We start from the raw sequence: 18,488 nt of genomic DNA, 5'->3' as shown, positions 1-18,488 counted from the left end.
AACCAGTTTTGTTTTCAATTTGTTGTGGTACTGTGATGCTCCCAGTTGCCTATTTTTCAGTTTTTTCATTTTCTTGTTGCAGGAATATCTGTTTGCTTCCAGTAAAATTCAAAGTATTGGACTCTATTATCTTCTGAAGTTTGAACTGACGTATTTTTGGGGTAGTTGCATGTTGATTTTTAATATCCTGATGCTTTGGCTTAATTTCCTTGAATTCCCTTGAATTACTGCTTTTACAGGTTTTTTGGCCTAATTCCCTTGACTTGATTCCCTTGAACTTTCCAGTGATCCTTCTGTCATTGTTGGTTCCACTGCCTGGTCGTGTTTTCTCTCCTTGTTGTAGAGAGAAGCAGTCCCGTGCACAGGTTCATAACCTCAGCAGGGATCTGCCCAAGCAGACTTGGTGTGTTTTTAAAAGGTGCTCCCATTAATGTGTTTTTAAAATGCATGTACAGGTCAGGTTTGTACTTTAAAATCAACTGCTTTGTGAGAAAGCCGGGTGCAACTCACTCCATCTGTGAAACACACATGAAAGTGTTCAAAATTACTGATGCTTTTGGGGAAAAAAATATGGGAATTTACTGCAGTTCCTCACCGTGCCTCTGTGTCTGGATTTCAGGAACTTGGCAATCAATAGCTCTGTGTACATTTCTAGAAATCATCTCTGGTGTTCAGTGTGAGATTTCAGCACCATTTTTAAATAGCTGGACATAAATTTTGGGACAAAACCCCTGGATTAACATGAAATCTGCAGCTGCCTGCGTCAGCAGTCCAGGAAACAGCTGGCTCAGGTAACAGGTGCTGCTGAGAAACAGGAATTTTGCATAAATTTATATGTATATCTAATGTGGGGGGCTTTTTAAATAAAGGTCAACTTGTGTACAGGAGTAGAAGACTTACTGTCTTCCAAAGAGGATTAATAGCTGGGTCTTCTGTGGGAATATTTAGTGATGACAATTGGAATTTTATCCCTTTGACTCTGAGAAAACCGCCTTGAGCTTTCTTAAGGTGTTTCCTTATGAAACCTGATCTCCTTGAAGGTACTGCAGTGCCAGTAATACTTTAGGGTGAAAATGTAAGAATCTTTATTTAATAAAGTCCCTTGTTTTAGCTGGAAAAGTAAGTAGTTGTGGTGTATATCAGATGCAGAAAGATAAAGGTCTTCCTTGGGATTCATGAGGGGAAAAAAAGGAAATTTAATGACTATTCAGTTTACTATTTTTGTGTAGCTGCATCAAATTATGGCAATACTCTTTTGGAAGTGCTGTGCAATTGTAAAAGACAAAGATCAAAACAAAGCAATTACTCCTTAAAAGCAAAACCAAATTAAATGTGCAGGGAAAGATACTTTGAAGACTGTATTCTGAACATTGCACCTTAAACACAACCTTGAAAACTGCTGGTTTATGACATTTTTGTGTAGTGACTTGCTGTTCTTAAACCTCTTAAACCAAAATAAAGGGAGTTCTTATATAATCACCGCTTTTTGTGAAGCCACCACTGTTGTTTTGAAGTTACTTTCATTGTATGGTCTCACAGCATTTTGCAGAGAAAATGAAGACTAGGGATAAAAACAAAAAAACCCCAAATTGTTTTTCACCTCTCCAAATGAACCAGGAAGGTTTAAAGTCCTTTCTGTCACGGGTTGTGTGTGGCTGTCGCTGATGGCGGCGGGGATGTCACTCGGGCCGGTGCCGCTGTGTCACTGCCGTGCCTGAGGCTCTGGGGTCACTCTGCGAGCTGCAGCAGAGGAGCTGCCTCTGCTTTCGCTCTGGGAGCTGAGGGACGAGGAGCCACAACCCTGAACATCAGCCAGGGAGGCTCCAGCCTGTGGTGCTTCTCGTGCCAGGAGCCATGAAGGACACCTGGATGGTCTTGTTTTTAACCCGGGTATCTCGGGAAGGGAGGGATTTAACATCAGAGACTCGGGTCAGCCTGACCGTTCTTTGCTGAAAAGAACGTCGGGGTGGCTGGGAAATGTCAAGGATTAAGACTTCAGAGATAACGCAAGTGCATCTCTGCTCCACAAGTGGAACCACGGGCAGCTTCCGGCAGGTGGAAAGAGCCTCTCTCACACCATACTTTGGACAAATTTAGCTATATTGGATTAAATCGAAGTAACTGTTCCCATTTTCTTGTACAGAGGCAGGCTGAGAAACACTTCTGAGTGAGTACCTTTTGCAGTGACTCATCATTTCCTGAGTAGTGAATAAAAGCATGTGATTATTTCCATGTTCCCTCTGAGGGGGAAAAAATAACTTTTATTTATTCAGCATTACAACAGCAAGAGAACAAAGCTTTTTCCTTTGAAGATCACTTGTAACAGTAACACAAACAATAATATTAACACTTCACACTACTTTGCATCACAATCACAAAATACTGGTAACACTACTGAAAAACTTCCCCTTTCAAGACACTTGCCACTTCCCTTCATTGTCTGAGCATTCGTAGAAAAATTATGGTTTAATTAAGGGAGCCATAGTCCCATATACATAATTAATTTAAAAATCAAACCAGCATAAATTGGGCTTTTTACCCTAAGCAAAGATACCAGTTAGAACACCTGATGATAGTCAATTTCTTCTACAAAAGAATTTATATTTTTTTGAAGATCTATTTTTCCCTTCAAATATTTAATTTAATTATGAGATGAAGAGATGAGAATTTGCCATTTCCTTTTATAATATCATGAAACCATTTGGAAAGTGTATTGTGTGTAGAGACCAATTTGTACTCAGTTAATACTGACATACGTTGTTCCCCATAATTTCTGTACCATGAAAATATATCCACCTAATCCTTGTTTGTACCTGGTGTGCACAGGGGCTGATCCAGGAAAACCTCCTGAAGGAAAAGGCAGAACCTGAATGGAAACAAATACTCCCAAAAGGTTATTTACAGGGAGTACATGTTTATAATCCCCTTTAAATGGTTTAATGTTTAGAATCCCCATTAAATTGTTTTATTGTGATGATCCCCATTAAATATTCATATGTTTGTGATCCCCTTCAAATTGGTTTATGTCTCCAATCTTCTTTAAATTGGTATATGTTTAAGATCCCCTTCACACTGCTTTATGCTTAAGATCCCCGTTAAATGTCTCCTACTAAGTGCAAAGCTAAATAACATTACAGGCTTATGTTAGGCAATGTCAGATTTGGTGAACCCTGACTGAAGCTGCAACAAGACGGGTTGTGCCCACTGAATATTTTCAGGAAGGAATACCTAATGTCAGTATACTGAAATTCACGTTACACAGACACTATTTCAATACAACTAATTTCTGTAAATTACAACAAAACAGAACACATTCACTTTTTCTCAATACTTAGAAGATGAGCTCTAAAATGCTAAATGCAATACCAGAAATCCAGGATCTATGAGGTGCACACAAAGACAAGAGAGATACTTGGAATCACAAAACACTAATGGAAAGGAAAGAAAGATTTTAAGATAGAGATACTTGAAAATACGCAGTAGCTTGGAGGCTGCAGAGGACTCCTTTCCGCTTGTGGGAAACTCAGTCCTGTTTCAAATTAGGCAAAATGTGGGTTTTCATCTCCCAGGTGAGTTTCATAGTCAGACTCACAGAATCACAGAATGGTTTGGGTTGGAAACCATCTCAAATAAAAGCCGATCTCATTCCAACCCCCTGCCATGGGCAGGGATGTCTTCCACCAGACCAGGTGGCTCCAAGCCCCATCCAACCTGACCTGGGACACTCCCAGGGATGTGGCAGCCACAGTTTCTCTGGGAAAACTGTGCCAGTGCCTCAACTTCCCTTAAGTTATCTTCTTTGTGTTGAAGTTGTGATGCAGTTTGAGTTACCTGCTTTGTCTGAGCAGGAGAACAGAGCTCTTCTCTGCTCCAAAGAATTGTGTGTGTGTGTGTGTGTGTGTGAAGTGCCCCTGCTCATGAGGACAACATCTCGGTGTGTCCCAGCGTCTGTACCCTGGTGAAAAGGGCTGTGACTGGGGGCAGATTGCTCCAGCCTGACATGGAGATCTCTTCCTGGGGGACTGCAGAACTGCAGAAAGTAACAGACCCTGACTGAGATCCAGGCTCTGCCTCCCCCACCCTCCCTCTTCTGAAGGAAGCAGATCCCAGGGGCTGTCTCTGGGGCTGTCTCCGGGGCAGCCCGAGGTGGCCGCAGTGCCTGGGGGGACAGCGCTGGTTTGTGGCACACCCAGGGCTCGTCACTCGCCCTGCTGGGCTCCCGACAGCGCTGCCCGGCGTCGTGTGCCGGGCTGGAGAGCGCCCGTGCTGTGCACCACTGGCTCCCAGTGCCAGCCAGGCGTCTGAAGCACGCTCCCAGTCCTTAGCTGGAATTCCGTGGGCAGCACAGCTCTGCAACGTGTCATCAGCTCTGCAGTGTCTGCTCACTTGCAGTGAAGCTGTTGAGGCCAGGAGACACTGCCTGTGTACACCTGCTGCTACCCACCCCACTGCGTGCTGACGTCTCAGGGTTCTCTGGATATATACAACCTGATCGAGTCAGTCTGGTGTCCAGCATCACAGTCCAATGTTTCAGGTTCCCCAATTCCATGTGCACCACCTCTCTGCGTGCAGAAAGGGTGTATGCTTGGGGAAATCTAGGAGGGGTAGTATGTACAACCTACAATGAGAACTGCAATGCCTAAGGCCATTGTGGGTTCATTCTGTCACAGGCAATTTGAAAACTTTACAAAAGCAGCAAATAAACATTCCTTAGTCTGCAGAAGGCAGCCTCATTAGGTAAGTATGTCTTTTCATCCAGTCTCTGAGCTATCCCACTCATCCTGAGGCAGACATCACTTTACATCACAGCCCTGCTGTATTTTGTGATACCTACCATTACATTCAAGGACTGCAGTGAATATTTACATATCATAAAGATCCCCTTTGCTCTCCTGGTAAAGATTCAGTCATTGCTGAATCTGCTCAGACTGTAATCTGCTCATATGGCCTCCTCCGCAGCAGATTCGTATCTTTGGTCCCCCTAGGGGCAGCAGATCCTGGTGGTACTGAGTGAGTTTGTCCATAAGAAATCATTCCAGAAACTGTGTTTATGACAGTGAGCTCTGGACCTGGGGGGCGAGGGTTCACATTCAGTGGTGGCAGAAAACCTGGCCTTGTCTGATCCAGCACTAAGGCTCCTGAACCCTGTTCCTCTAGAGAAGCCTGATTTCTGCCTCTCGGAGAAACAGGAGACATCTTCTCCAGAACTCTTCTCGGACTTGGTAACAAAGTCTGGTATGTAGAAAGAATTTCTTTCTTTCCTTTTGGTGACTTACTGTCTTTTGTATCAGCAGCAGGAATGAGACTGTTAGTTAGCTGAGAACCGGAGATGTTGTAATTTGATTCTCCACTTCCCTTCTTGATAATACTGCCGAGGTTTGAAAGTAAGCTGATTTGTCCCAAACTGGCATCCATGCCCATAGGAATCTCACTGGGGTTATGTTTCTCTTCAGTAAAAGGAGTCTGATAGTTTATTGCATCGCGTAATGCTTTCCTTGACATGGTTTGATCAGAGGTTTTCAGTACATGAGCAGTGTCTTTCCTGTCTCTACTTTCGTGACTGGTGGTGACGCCTTTGGATAAGTCAAAGGCACTGAATTTACAGGAGAGGTCTTCTGTGGGACTGATAGCCCGAAGTTCTTGTGAAGAAGCAATTTTCCTCTGCGGAAACACTGCTGGACAGCACTTTAGCCACGGATCACACTGCAGCACCTGTGTCAGCTTGAACCGTGCTGGTGTTGAGCTGGATTTGGTCATTAGTGGCACTGTTTCAGATGGGTTATCATATGGGTGTCCACCATACAGCTCTTTAAAGCTGAATGGGTCTTCTGGACCCTCGCTTGATTCTATTTCTGACAGGGAGGTGCAATCAGCTGGGGAAGCGCATTCCTCGAGGTCTGGAGGAGGCACATTCAGGTACTGCTTTGTCTTCTGCCTCCCTGATGCAGACTTGCCTGTGGTGATGATGATCACTTCTTTCCCTCGTGCCTTGCAGGCCTTAAGCAGAATTTCCAGGGTGTCCTTGTCTGCAGCGTTTATTGCGTACACCAGAGCAGAGCAGTTGGAGTGGTCTGGCAGGCTCGGGTCAGCTCCGCTCATCAGCAGCAGAGACACCACTTCAGGGCCTGCTTTTTCCATGCAAGCATGCATCAAGGCTGTCTTCCCAGATTTGTCCTGTATGTTCGGGTCAGCCTTGTTGTCCAGCAGGTATTTCACCATCTTTGCCTTGCTAGCACTCTGTAAGTCCACGTGTTTGGTCATACAAGCAATCATGAGAGGGGTCTCGCCCCTGCTGTTGCTCTCATTGACATAGGCCCCGCCATCAATCAGCAGCCTGGTGAGGCGCAGGCGCCGCTGGTACACGGCTTTGATCAGGGAGTAGCCCTCGGGCGGCACGTCCACCGCATCCATCATCCTGCTCTGCTCACCTGCACCTTCCTAGGGACTGCAACCACACCTGGCTGCCGGACAAACCAAAGGGGTCCCCCAGAGAAATAGAAGGAAATTGAAAAAAAAAGAGAGGATTTAACTGTGCTAATTGCTCCTGTAAACAGCCCTGGGTTTTGTGAAAAAAGTATGAAGGGAAGAAAGGAAGAAAGGTTTTCCCACCCTTTAGGCTTACAAGAAAGGCATTAAAAACTTAAAAAAACCCCCACTTCAATACAGTTATAACATTTATAGAAGATTAAAGCAAGACCATCACCTCCTTACTTTTTGACTGTCCTGTACACAGTCCTCTGCCTGCGCAGACAATATCAGCTCTACAACAAAAGAAACATTTGACCGCATCAGAGAGAATCAGGAGGTTTCACACAAAAAAGCTTAATGTGGCATAAATAACAAAAGGTCTTATATAAATGTATACCTGCAGACATGCAACTAAAACTTTTATGTTGTGTATGTGTTTGCTTACCTGTGTGTAGGGAAAACCTTTAGAGAAAAAACCCCAGTATTTAATAATTGGCAGAGCAATTTAATTTCAATAGAAGATTAGGTATGGATTAGATTATTACATTCATTTATTTACAGTCTGTTTCTAGAGAAATAAAAATGTTTAGCTAGTTTAACTGTAAAGGAAATTAATTAATCATTTTTGTTTTACATTGAATGCCAAAATCAAAGGATGATCTCAATATAGTTTGTTCCAAAAGTCCAACAAGCCAAAAAAAAAAAAAAAAAAAAAAAAAAAGAGTCAGATTTCCTCCCTGGAAATCTGCGGAGGAAATCTGACTTTAACTGGGGGCTTGTTTTTTTTTCCCCCTCTGTCTTGATAAAATATTTTTAAAAGGTAATTGCATCGAAATTACTTTAAGGATTCACTCCATTATACTGAAAGTACAGGATTCAGTACTGTCTATCTCAGCTTTCATTGAAGTGCAAATCATTATTATGATTTTTATGTGTACTTTTGACTCGTAATGTATTCAAGATTATTGTAAAGTCTTTTATAAAAGTATCCCATCAATTTGTGCGTTTAGGTTTCCAGAAGGAAACTGCAGAGAAGGATCTGCTAGATAACACACGTGCTGGAATTTTGATTGTGTTCTCCTTTGGTTTTGACCTACCTGGAAGTTATTGGTGATTTTACATTTCTTCCTATTTATCTAAAGCTCTTCTGATACTTAACTGCTCACTTTACTTAAGCGATGGCATATAGCTCTTATTACATCAGCATTTTCATCTGTAGAAATACCTTTTGTGGCCAAAAGGACATTAAATATTAAACAGGCATGGAAAGAGAATAATGCTACCTGAAGTCGTGCAGCAGGTCAGGGCTAAAGGTGAAGCTGTTTTTCTGACATCTCATCTAACCCCTCCTGTTGCCTAAAGTTGCTGTTTCTGTCGACTTCACCAGGACTGCTGATCTGGTGGGGGTGGAAGGCTGTCCTAAGACAGAAGTTGAAGTTTGAAGTTAGGAGTAAATGGTGTTGGCAGGTATGAACCTGCCTGGAGAAAGCCTGAGATGTTTCTGTGCAGAGAAAAGTGAAGAGAAGGTACATGAAATGGGGAACAAACCCCCACAAGTACTGCAGAATCAGACATTGTACAATCACAAGAAAGTGTTACAGACTCACAGCTGGAACAATATAAAGCAGAACACACTCGCAGTGCTGGAGGATAGCCACAACTTCATCTGGAGAATCTGTTAACCATATCACACCTGGCCTGAGTACAGCCTGCTCCAAAAACTCCCCAGCTGGCTATTTGGAAGCGAAGGACCACGGGTCAAGCAGATTCCCTAAAACAGTAATCTATTGGATAATTCATTGCAGAACAGATTGAGATGATAAAACAGTCCTAAATGTAATTAACTGCTATGTCAAGTACTCCACGAGTTCCTAAGGTATTGGGACTGACACAGTTGCCTCTCACTTGTGAAGGTAAACTTTAAAAGCAGCTTCAATCTTTAAAGCAGTTTGAGGAATGAGGAACTCTGCAACTCAGTGTGAGACACTGAATCATGGACTAGTCTGTCAAATCACCCACAAATTCCTCTTATTCTTGTACAAATAATATTCCTGCATGGCTTTTTCTGTCTAGAAAGTGCTTAGTTTTATTTTCAAAAAGTAATATTGTCCTGGAAAGTACTCTGAGACAATGTAGCACCAGGCACCTTATAGTATGAAAACCTGGTTTTCAATCTAATAGTCTAAGCAATCACAACACTGAGGGGGAAAGAGCCCATTGATGTTATAACATATTAACACAGGCGACAGTGTCATGAATATGTGATATGAATGAAGGAGTTCTTGCAAAGTATTCCTCACCTTTTAATGTGAGAGCCAGATTTTCTGCCCTCAGTGCCTCAGCACCCTCAGAGTTAAACAAGCTTTCACAGTGGTGTTTACAGAGTCTACAATCATTCCAGTAAAATTGCCATTGATTCTCATCTCAGAAAAAAGACATGCTTTCACACTAAAAGAGCATAAGCATTTAAGTATTTTTATGATTCTTCATATACACATTAAGCCTGGCAAATTCAGTCAGGGTAATAAAAACTTGTTTTCCTAGTTGAAATTTACCACATATGAGCTACTTTTGATTTTAAAAAATTACCATTCCAACGCTGCCAAAACTACTCCACCACCACCCCAAAGTTTCCACCACAACTTGCAATCTGACGGCTCTAAAAGGCTCCCTGAGAGGAGCTGGGAAAAAGCAAGGACTGGAAACTTCTCGGCAGAGAAGTGACAGCACACACAGTAATACTATAAAGACCATGAATACTAAATAAAGGCTGTGAAATGAGTTTAAATACTTTACCCGCGCGCTGTCGGCGGCGAGGCGGCAGCGCCGTTCCCTGCGCGCCTCTGCTCTCCCGCGCCGGGCGGACGGGACGGAGCCGCCGCTCCTGGCGCCGCCGCCGGGAGCCGAGCGACACCGGGACACTCGGGAACACCGGGACACCGAGCGCCGCCCCCGGGACCGCCCTCGGCCTCGGCGGGGCTGGGCCGGCGGGGCGGGCTGGGCCGGGGGGGCCGCAGTGGCTGCCCCTCGCATCCCCCACCCCCGGGCCCACCCCCTCACGGCCCCCGCACCCCTCGCGGGCCCCGCTGCCCCCTCACGCCCTCTGGCCCCCCGTATGCCCCACACCTGCTCCCCCTCAGCCCCAAATCCAGACCCACAGCCCCCCTCACACCCTCAACACCCCGCAGGTGCCTACACCTGCTACCCCTCACACTCCCGTCCAAATCCACACCCCTCGCACCCCGGGTACCCCTCACACCCCGCACACCCCACACATCCTTCACACCCCACACACCCCTTACACCCCAGATAGCCCTCAGATCCCTCACACCCCTCGCACCCTTTGCACCCCACATACCCCTCACATCCCACAGCACCCTGCTCTTACCCACCCCTCCTGTCACCCCAGGTACCCTCACACCCCTCACACCCTCCCACAGCCTCACAGCCCCACACACCCCGTCACCCCCACACCTCCTGACCCCAGCCCGGTTCCCTCTCACACTCCCGTGCCCCCACCCCGCAGCACCTCCAGCTGTTTCCCCTGGAGCGGAGTGTGGCCGCCCTGCTCCGGGCAGCAGCAGCGCTGGTATAGTGTCTGGCTGTACTTCGTGATCTCCTGTAGGTGCAGCAAACGGGAGAAACAACCCACTGAAGGCCTTCCTCACCACCACACTGCTTCCAGGGCAAGGATTTAATGGGGATGAGAGGAAGCTGAGCCCAAGGAGATTCTTCCCTCAGGTGTGATCAAGTTTGACTTTGCAATAATTCCTAGTTAATTTCACAGGCTAAAATCCTGTGACATTTCAAAGCATGGTCAAAGAAACTTCCTGGTTTCTATGCAAGTTTAGGATGCCTTCACAAAAACACAGACTGGTTGAGGTTGGAGGGGATCTCTGGAAGTCATCTGGTCCAAGCCTCCTGGTCACCTGGGAACAGCTAGAAGCCACCTGCCACCATTTCTTTTATGTCTCCAAGGATAGAGACTGCACAACCTCTCTGGGCAACCTGTGCCAGTGCTTGGTCACCCTCACAGTGAAAAACTGTTTCCTGGGATTCAGAGGGAGAGCCTTAATTCAGTTTGTGTGCGTTGGCTCTTTCCATGTCACGGAGTGCTGGGAAGGATCTGGCTTTGTATCATTTGCACCCTCCTTTCAGGTGTTCGTGTACAGTAGTGAGATGCCTTCTGGGCACTCTCTTTTCCAGGCTAACCAGGAGCAGCTGCCTGAGCACCTCTGACAAAGGTCCTGTGGGGATCTTCTGGGGGACAGTGCCAAAGGCTCCACTGAAATCCAGGTGGGCATTATCCATGGCCTTCTCTTGGGCCACTCAGGTCATCGCAGGAGGTCTTTGGGTTGGCCAAGCTTGGCTTCCCCTTGGAGCAGCCAGCCTGACTCTTCCAATCACTGTGCTGTGCTGTGGTCTTCTCTAGTTGCTTGGTGCCTATGGTGATGCTCATGGAGTATTCTCAGACATATATGTGAGCAACAGGACTTCCTGATGGTCCCCTGGAGACTCCAAGGATATTTCCTCGGAATGCAACTCGACTGGGCTTCCTCGCAAACGCTGTGCACTGCGGGGCTGCGGTGCTGGCGCCATGTGAGACCCTGTCTTCACCCCCTGGCAAGGCACTGCTGCCTCACTGACACTGTCTGAGCACACAGCAGAAGCCAACAGGTGAGTGCAGCAAACCAGCAGGGGAGGCGAGGGTAAACTGACAGCCAAACGAGCCACCACAGTCGGTACAATGAGCAGCAAGTCACAGCACAGCATCCAGTGGCAAAGGACTGATTTAGGCATCACAGGAAAGAGAAGGTTCCAGGAGCACTGTGAAGGGGATTTGTGCCTTGCTATTTTTTAAAAGTGCACGTCAGGATCAATGAGAGGCCGTCATGACTAAGAGCTGGATAAATGGTATGAATAAGCCACTAAGACAAACAGCATTCCAAGGGCAGGTTCCTCAGTTACTCTTTTAACCTTCTCTTTCAAAAACTAAGTTGGGAGAATGTCCACAGATGTTTTGGGGGTTTTTTTGCCTGTGGTAAGATTCTAATTGTCCTTGTTATCTTTTCCTTTCCACCTTATCTACATTCTTAATACACAGTCTTTGTCATGCAGCCTCAGAACATCGTGGGTACTGAGCACCAACTCTTCAGGAGTTTACTGCTCTTCACAGTCCTGTTGTTGGGTTAATTCTATGAGATGGAGAGGCAGTGCACACTTGTGTATATACCAGCACTCCTGCTGCTGAAACAGTACCACTTCTGTAGTTCTTGCAGCTCTAAATGTCCGCTTTCTTATTCCTCCTTCCATCCCTGCCTGCATTGTGCTGTTGTGCTTGATAGCCAACATGAATCATTGACCAACAAAAAAAAGGTGTATCAAACCAGCTCTTGGAAGAACACTTTTATGAAGATAATTAGATTTTTTTCTTATAAACATCACCATGGATACTCTTGGTTGGACAGAATAACAACTATTGGTATCAAGAAGTTCCTGTTAAAAGTGAAGGAGAGTGGAAAACCAGAGCAGGGAACACATCCATGCAGCACAAATTTTATTATAAAACACAAAAGATGTTTGCATATGCACATGACATATTTGTTTATTGCACCTCTTGATATCCCTCACCTCTATTTCACTGACAGTTGGGCTACCTGGATATGTACCAGGAGAAAGTTCCATGGTCACAAAATTCTAATATTAATTTCAATTGACTAAAAATGTTTGTCACAAATGAGTGTCTTAGGTTTCTCAAAGAATCACTGGCAGAGGTATCATCAAATCAGGTTTCATGTAAAAGTGAAAGTGCAACAAAGTTCATTGGCATGGTTCATTTTACTACTTACCACACAGTTAAAGCACACAGACCAAAATCTAGAATCAATCAATCTAAAATTAAAATCAACCAAAAGTGATATATGTGGAGGCTGAGGACAGGACGAAGAGTAAGAATGGGAAAGGGTAAGCATAGAAAGGAATAAGGGAGACCCTCTCACTGAGTTACAGGGTTCAGAGCATACCTCCCTGCAAAACATAGCCTCAGACTCGACCAAAGCTTTAGGTCTAAAGATTTTAACAGCACCTAAACTTAACAGCACTGAGTTGATAGCCTAATTTAAAGAATTTAAAAGACTCTAGAATTTACTAGAAGCATGACAGTAACTCATGGGCTAGACTTATGAGTCTTATGCATTTAAGAATCGGAGAGCAACATTCCTCCTACATTTGCTGTAGCACATTCACAGTCACTTGCACACAGACCCGGAGCCTGTACAGGGTGTGTACAATCCATGTACAGGTTCATACCTGTGGGGAATCCCCCTGAGCTCAGGGAAGGACTCATGTGGGTGCCTCTGCATTTTCCCAAAGGGTGAAGGGCTGAGCCCTGAGCAGTGTGGGCCCAGCGCAGGCTCTGTCGGCAGCATTGGCCCTCTGAGCATCGCCAACGTGAGCATTGGCTGGCTCTGAGAGACCCTGCTCCAAAAGAGGGGCTGGGCACAGCCCCTGCAGGTTCAGGAGAGCTTGGGGGGGTCTCACTTAGGCCCAATGTTTGCAGGGTCAGAAGGGAGTTGGCTTTATTCATAGCAACTTTCCACCCGGATTGCAATTCTGGTTGGTAACTTTCTTTGAATGTTCAATAACAAAACTGTTTGTCCACTTGGACTTGCTCATTAGCCAGCACTAGATCCTGGGAACAGACAGTGTCTCTGATAAGGCAAGAGGAGCTCAGCCCAGGTGCTGTTCATCAAGGCCTTGTGGCCTAATGAGCATTTCTGAGATCACAGAGTGGCCCCCGGTGGGTGATTCTTGATAAACTGTGCCCAAATATGGGCGGGCAGGCAGGCAGGAACGAAAAGCACGTACTTAGTTTTCTGGTTGCCAGTTGCTAGCCAGTTGCAGGAAGCCCAGCCCTGGACTGCAGGCCTGGAGCCCAGGAGCCTTGTTCTGGGAAGGTGGTCTCAGAGTGGAAACCCCTGGCTCGGCAGCTGGCAGTCGGAGCACACCTGAGGGCCTGTGGGGGTCCGAGTAGTATCAACCACAGAGGGGCCTTTCTGCGTCCTTGGGGACCCTGGGAATCAGCTGAGTTATCTGCTTCACTTTGTTTAGAGGAAAGTAAAAGAAAGAAAAGGAACGGAAATAGTTAAATTTGATCTGACATCCCCACCCCCTCCCCTGGTTTTGGATTTTGCTTCCCATGAGAAATTGTAAACACTCTATCATGTCTGTTTGGTACTGGCCAGCCTTGGCCTACACCAGCAAGATCTCATTCAAGGGAAGGAGGAGCCATGATTGCTTACATATGTAATTACTTGTATATTAATGCATTGCCATGTAAATTTTTGAGCATGATAAAATGCAACGTAAGTCATTCTAGTAATTCAGTTACTTTATTATGTATTAGTGCATAGAATTCTTTGAAAATGGTGAATAAATGGAAAAATATAGAAGTATAATTAACTTGGTTTAGTTGAATGACTAAAAAAAAGCCCCAAACCCTGAAACCATTTTTATCACATACTAATTTGGTAGCTTAAATACGTTCTAAACCATTAGGTACAGAGGCAGATGTTTACTGTACTAGCACTGTTTGCTGAGAGGAATGCAGTAATGTTGTAAACAACAGTGTTCTTAATAATACATCTCTTAAATGTAACAGGCACAGCTGCTTGCTTGTTCAAAATCTTGAAGGGGGATTATGGTTGTGATGTAGAGACATCAGTTGAGAGGTCTAAGAGAGAAGTGGAGTGCTATGTTTTGTGCTTCAAAAATAATGACCAAAACCAAACAGAAGGAATTAGGAGCCTATGAAGTGTCTCACAAAAACCCCCATACGTGCAGTGTAATATCCAGCGAAGTACCTTGTTATGTTATTGGTTTGTTTAGCCAGGCAATTTTGAGGCACACACGGCATTGCACAGTCCCTGCTAACAGGCTCTGTGCGGCCCCTCAGGCACGCCGGACGCGCTGTCTGGCATGACCCTCTTCCTTCAGTCACATCATGCCAGTGCCGAGGTATCTCCTGGTTTTTGTCACACATGTTTTAATTAGCTATTTATGACATGGAGCTTTCTGCCTGGAAAGATATTATCTCTGAAGTGTTTGGTGGTTTATTGCCAAGTACTTTGATTAAAAAACTGAGTGTGTGTGGGAATTGCACTTGTGACGCTTGCAGGAGTAATTGTGACTGGTGATGGAACCGGGGCTTCCTCAAACAGTTTTAGAGAATATATTGCAATAAATGTCTTGTTCCATGGGCACAAGTCTTTGCAATGCTGCAGAATTCAAGTGCTACCTTCCTCTGTGCTATAAATCAGCAGGCTCACGGGATAACACTTTTGCCAGTTCCCACAGTCTGTGAACATCCTTAGAGCTGATTCTTTCTCATACACACATTCATAAATTGTTGTTTAGATTACAGCAGAATGCTGGCTGTACTTCTATGTCCAGAGCAGTTTCTAAAAGAATCTGAATTATATACTAGGAAAAAACAGAGTGAATTGTGCAGAAAAAAGTTAAACTGGTCTGCAACAAAAGGAACAGAATTTACATGATTCCATCGGAAAGATAACCATAATTTCATGACAGACACTGAGAGTCAACACTGAAGAAATTGATTTTGACTGGCTGAAATAGCAATGCGCACAAACATACTCAGTGAGTAAAGAACTCCAGTCGAATGGGTTGCCTTTTACTGTGACAAACAACTGAACAGACATAAGAAGAAAAGGATTTAAAATTAATAAGAAAAAAAAAAGTTTTTCTAAACTTAGATATGTTAAATTAGTGAGGTTTTCCACCTAGGACTGCTGGTGGGACCAGACCTAAATTTTAACATTTTTGAGCAAAACCTAACAAGAGGCAGTATAGTGATCAAAAGTTCCTTCTTGCTCTTGTGAAAATGAAGCTCTTTTTTAAGCTGTTTTCACAAGAAATCATTTTCAGGAGCTTTTTCGGACATGTTCAATGAGCTACCGATACAGAACTAAAAAGACTAAAAGCTTCTAAAGTGCTCCTTAGTACAACTGAACAAGCATCAGTGCAATTCAGTGGCCCAATCCATTTTAAGTTATTGAGGTGGAACAGGGATCTCCAGTGAAGGGCTGGTAATCCATCCACTGGGACAGCTGTCCAAAACCAATGTGAGTGGTCTCAGCAGGGTTTTGTGTGGAAAACTGCGGAGGAAGGATGAACATTAAAATGTTCTGTTGTCATGCACGTGTCCATCTCAAATCAATTACGCAATTTATAAATGATTTTATGGCTTCTGAATAATGGCTGCTTATTGAAAAAGATTCTGCTTGGGTATTAGGAACTTGTTAAACTGAACTCCTCAAGGAAGGAAAAGACATTGATTTAGGGCTCCATTGGTAAGGGTGGATCATCCATTTCCTGTCCTCTCAGGGTCTGTTTAGTCTCAGGTTGTATTTACTTCCCCCTCCCCCCCATCTTTTTTTTTTTTCCCACAGCAGGCATCACTTAACAAAATATTTATTTTAATACCCACAGCTTTGCTAACTTAGGCAAATGTATGGCCCAATTTCAAGAAAAACACTTCACCACCAGTTATTCAGAAATAAGCACATACTTAAGAGACATCTCTGAAATACCTGCTTCTCTTGATCAGCCCAATTATCTGAATTTCTGTAAATTTTCCATCCAATGGGACAGCTGAAGAGATAAGGGACAGAATGGTGAGGACTACAGCTCAAGGACTGAAGATGATATACAAATGCTGTAGCAACACCATTAAATTATCAAAAGAGCAAAACAAGATGTACGAGAAAAGATAATCTACTTTAACCGACCCAATTTAATTGGAGATGAACAGGCAACTTCTGCAATGTAAGCTCTTGTCCAAGTCACTTGAAAAAAAGTCCTGAAAATGTAATCAGAATAGGACTCTGCTTGAGAGCTCACCTATTCTTTTTCCAACCATGTCAATTAATCTAACAAAAGGTTTCTTATATGAATTTTGCTTTGATGTTACAGAAAGGAGACAGAATGATTTGCACAGAACAGAGGGTAGAATAACCCAGGATCACCCCAGAGCCAGCTGAAAACAAGTGAAGACACAGGGAAAAGAGCAGGTTTCCCACATGCAGACCCAGAAGCAGAAGCTGTCCACTGAGGGAAGCAGAAGAGCACTGGCCCGGGCACAGCAACAGCGCCTGGGGCACTGGATGCTCTGGTTTGGCATTCTCGCTCTCGAGTGTAGAGCAGGCGCCTCAGGACAGCAAGTCCAGCTGAAGATTTCTGTGGAGCTGACAAACGCAGTCACACAAATGCCCAAATCCTGAAAATCCCTCACTAATGACATTCTTTTTCACAGCATCTTACAGGTGCTAAACCCCGCACCACTCTCAAAGTGTTTTCTTAGTAATTACAGCTGCAGGGCAAACCAACACGATAAACCATGTATCCTTCTAAGAAACATCAATTTCCTCTTCTCAGCTCTCTTTCTCCACTTCCACTCTTCTGTTTCAGGACCTGGCTCTTCAGATTTTTCAGCCAGCCTACCCTAGCTTGGTTGGCTTCATTCCTACAGCCCTCCAGGGCAAGCAGAGACAGCTAACGCACACCTGAGTAACAAGGGAGGCATCTCCCAGTTTTGTACTTAACCAGGCTTTCTCGCCTCATCTGTCACCTCTACTCACCCAATTTTCTGTCTCGATTAACAAACAATCCTTCCCTCAGCTTCTCCCCTCTCCAAGTCAGCTGCTGCCTCTGCCTGCTCCTACCTTCTTCTGTTAGCATAACTTTTTCACTACTCAGAGTAAGTTAGGGCTTAGGTTTGAGTCCTGAGCAAACTAGCTGCTGTCTGACGAAGACAAGCACCGTTTTCTGTTCCCCATTAAGATGTCATGTCAAGTGCTACCAGTGCTCCCCTCAGATAACCTGAATAAGATAATCATTGCAATTCTCCCCTTCCTGTTTTTCCCCTGCTCTTCTGTATAAATACTAATAGTATTTTATTTGCTAAATTAGCGAACTTATTTTTCAGAGTGTACCTTTCTTTTCCATGGATTGCTGTCCATGACAGAGATTTGTTGTTGGAATGTTCCCAGCTCTGACCTTGAATATACTGTGGCTCTAACACTACTGAAAACATCAGCTTTCTACTGCCAAATGGAAATCGCTGTCCACTGTCAGATAAGAGATAATGAGTAATAGAAAAGCAATAAAAGCATTTATGTTTGTTTTTCACGTTTTATCCAAACCCTCTGGTTTTATCTATCTTGTTAAATCTAGTATTATCCTTGAAAATTAAAATTTTAATATGTTTGGAACAGTTTGTTCCCAGGAAAGCATGAATGAGGGGGATTAAATTATACCTGTATAGACTTTTCTTGGTGATTGGTAATTACACTGTCACTCATGATGCTATTCATTGCACTTAGCTGCATGGAACTGGGTAAAAAACACGACATTTTCCCCTGTACTGGACATAATGAGAATCTATGGCTTTTCAAGGAATCATTCATCAATGAGGTACAGGAGTAAACAAAACATGGGGAAGATGCATTTGGAACACAGGTTTTTTTTTTTTCTTCAAGCCACAGTATAAGAGACTTATTTTTACCCCGGGGAGGTTAACAGGTGCCAGGTAACCATCCTCACAAGACACCCGACAGCAAACAGTCTGCATGTGCTTGCTGAGCACACAGACTCACACCCTTCTGCCTACCCATCCTGGCACAGCAAGCCTTTAACCTTGGTGTGGTTAAAGAGTGGTGCTTGGGGTGTCTGTCATCAGGGTGAACATGATTTTGGATTCAGCTGCGCTGCAGTCAAATGCTTCTTCCTAGTTCTCGATAGGGCTCTGTATACTGAAAAGATGTGGTACAAAAGGTGCTGTCCAAATGCAGTGCTTCTACTAAAAAACAAACCAAACAAAAGTGCATCTTTGTGGCAGAGAGCCATGCTGAAGGAACATCACTATGTTCTGAAAAGTTTCAAGTAGGAGACTCAGAAGTTCGCATTTCCATGAAATGTAAATTAACTTAATTTGTTGTTGT

The 18,488-nt window shown here is 44.4% G+C and overlaps 1 protein-coding gene across 5 annotated transcripts; it reads right to left on the bottom strand.

Annotated features, from left to right (window-relative positions):
• Positions 1-3,710: 3,710 nt before the first annotated feature.
• ANKRD34B (ankyrin repeat domain 34B) lies at positions 3,711-9,350 on the bottom strand. 5 transcript variants are annotated; one of them, XM_048291329.1, is made up of 4 exons: positions 9,265-9,350; positions 7,752-8,239; positions 6,712-6,761; positions 3,711-6,461 (listed from the first exon to the last, which is right to left on the bottom strand). In XM_048291329.1, the coding sequence occupies exon 4, from the start codon at positions 6,412-6,414 to the stop codon at positions 4,924-4,926; it is 1,491 nt and encodes a 496-aa protein (XP_048147286.1). In that variant the 5' UTR covers positions 6,415-6,461; positions 6,712-6,761; positions 7,752-8,239; positions 9,265-9,350; the 3' UTR covers positions 3,711-4,923. The 5 variants fall into 5 exon arrangements, with proteins under 5 accessions (XP_048147286.1, XP_048147290.1, XP_048147287.1 ...); XM_048291333.1 differs by having other exon boundaries at positions 7,752-7,887; XM_048291330.1 differs by lacking the exon at positions 9,265-9,350 and having other exon boundaries at positions 7,752-7,887; positions 8,076-9,257.
• Positions 9,351-18,488: the final 9,138 nt, after the last annotated feature.

Source organism: Corvus hawaiiensis, chromosome Z, assembly GCF_020740725.1.
Source record: "Corvus hawaiiensis isolate bCorHaw1 chromosome Z, bCorHaw1.pri.cur, whole genome shotgun sequence".
Lineage (NCBI taxonomy): Eukaryota > Metazoa > Chordata > Aves > Passeriformes > Corvidae > Corvus > Corvus hawaiiensis.
This window is presented reverse-complemented; position numbering and strand designations above follow the sequence as displayed.